The 2,206-nt window shown below is 55.7% G+C and overlaps 1 protein-coding gene across 1 annotated transcript in view; it reads right to left on the bottom strand.

Moving 5' to 3' along the window:
* Positions 1 to 2,206, bottom strand: part of AGO2 (argonaute RISC catalytic component 2) — a 43,065-nt gene that overhangs the window by 674 nt on the left and 40,185 nt on the right. Inside the window, 2 exon segments of the mRNA XM_007464591.1 lie at positions 1 to 6; positions 8 to 55. The exon segment at positions 1 to 6 is cut by the window's left edge and continues 164 nt beyond it. Coding sequence (XP_007464653.1) covers positions 1 to 6; positions 8 to 55 — 54 coding nt within the window.

Raw genomic sequence — 2,206 nt, 5'->3', positions numbered from 1 at the left:
AAGAGAAACGATTGTCATCCCAAAGCACGTGATAGTGGGAAGGCCTGCTTGTTCCCTAAAAGCAGATCAGAGGGTCAGAGAGGTAAACATGCAAGAGAGAAGTCCAGAACTCACCTGCAAAAGGGTGCTGCCGAGAGAAGCTGTGCTTCCACCCCACAGTAGAATCCTTCACAGAGGATACAGTGGGAGGACGTTCAGTGACAAGAAGGTATTTATATTATCCTATTATGTATCATTATAAACAGGCATCAGAGCCACATATTCTATGACCCCCCTACTGGTAAAATAACAGACTATACACACAATTATTTGTGTAGAGAAAACTCACAGGAAAGATATAATACAGAAATGGTTGTTTGGAGGATAATGCCATTTGTATATACTAGGTTTTCTACAATGCTTTATTTATAAAGGCAAGAAGAAATCTCTAGTAAGTTACATATTAACGCCTTTAAAATGGGAGTTTGAACATATATTTATTTTGTGCAGTGTGGAATCCTTCAAAACTGAAGGAGGTGGGGTTGGTCGCCTGGCCCATGCCCCAGGCGGAGTGCCCGCCGGGGTTCAGGTGCCATCACAGCTGCCGCACTGCTCGCCGGGACACCCATGACCGGTCAGCTAGGAGTGCGCTTGAGGGAAGGGCCTTTCTCTGGCTTCTCCCCACCTGCCTTCCCTGCCACTCAACCCAAGCCAGCCAACAAGCAGGCCCTTCCTGACTCTCTGTCTGTGTTCAGGCCCCCGGAGACTGGTGAGCGGCAGATGCTCTTATCCTCTGATGAAGCACACATTCTGTGCCCCACTTTCAGCATTTAATCGGTGGCTGTCATGGGGGCCTGCGGGCAGTGGGGTATTTTGTATCAGAGGGTGTGCCGAGGACATGGCAACCACAGCAGAGCAGGACCCCTTGAGGCCCATTTTGTCAAAGCACTTAAATGTCTCCAGTGCGAGATTTCCCCCATTAGAAAGTGCCTGTGCAGAAAATGGAGGGAGACAGGTTTACCCCTTAAACAAACCAGAGGCCCCGGGGGGGGCGGGGGGGGGGGCCAGGGCTCCACCCACCAGGAGGGAAGCCAGGAAAGACAGACTGTGAAGGAAGCCGGGCTGGCCTGTACAGAAAAAGCGCCCACCCGCCACGGAAGCCATGACGGGGACAGACGTGCCCGGGAGACACTGCGGAAGCCTCCGTCCTCTCTGAGCCACGTTCGTCTTCTTCCTTTTTAACAACCTTTAGAAACGTGCACACACCGCTCAGCCCTCAGGCCGCCCCTCGACAGGCTGCAGGCTGGATGCGGCCCACAGGCCAGTTTGCCAAGCCCTGTTCTAGAGCCACGGTGACGTGAAGGACGTGCAGGTGTATTTCCCGTGGCAGAAGTACGAAGTTGACGGTAAGCCCTCCAAGTTTAAGTTCACATCCCTTGGGGATGGCTATCTAAGTCCTCACTTATAACTTGAAACACCCAAGAGCCCCTCTGTGGTGAAGCAGGACGGGCACCCAGAGCTAAGTCCCTCCTGTCCCAAGGGGCACAGCCTCGCAGATCCTGGCGGCTCAGCTCTGACAACAGGTACGCTGGACGTGGCACTTCCGAGGTGGCAACATCTCTCAGAATCGCTCTTGGCATGCTGTGGGTCTCTTCGCCGGGAGGGACAAGGAATGCCACATGGTGACCTTCCCCGTACACCAGTGCCCGTGCGTGGTGGGCACACAAGGCTGACCCCGCCGCTCTGTCACCTCTCATACCCCATCCAGCTCACCGAACTCCAAGCACACAGGGACACCACCTGCCCCGCCAGCCTGGCCGGCCTCGCGCTCACTGCTCCTCCTTCCTGGACCTCATCTCGGCTGAAGGGGGACCCACTCCCGGCCCAGCACAGCGCCCCGGTGGGTGCTCCGTCCCCAACACCTGATGGTGCTCAGCCTCCGCGGTTCACTGGTCAACCGCCTGCGTCCCCTCGGGATGGACTGGCGCCCCATCCGTGCTGTTCACCACCACATCCCCAGGGCCCACTGGAGCACCTGGCACAAGGTTTGTGCTCTGCAAGTGTTTGCTGAATGTGTGGGCGACAGCCCAGAGACACCAAGACTGTGCAAAGTGGACCCTCTGTCCTTACCTGGATGCCAGCATGACTACACAGGTAGAAGTCAAACTCGGTCGGGTGGGTGATTTTCGTGTCCACGGTCGTCCCTGCTGGAATGTTTCCGCTCTTC

This window comes from Lipotes vexillifer, unplaced genomic scaffold (assembly GCF_000442215.2).
Source record: "Lipotes vexillifer unplaced genomic scaffold, Lipotes_vexillifer_v1.1 scaffold394, whole genome shotgun sequence".
NCBI classification, from domain to species: Eukaryota; Metazoa; Chordata; class Mammalia; order Artiodactyla; family Lipotidae; genus Lipotes; species Lipotes vexillifer.
The sequence above is the reverse complement of the archived record's forward strand: the minus strand, read 5'-3'. Positions and strand labels throughout refer to the sequence as shown.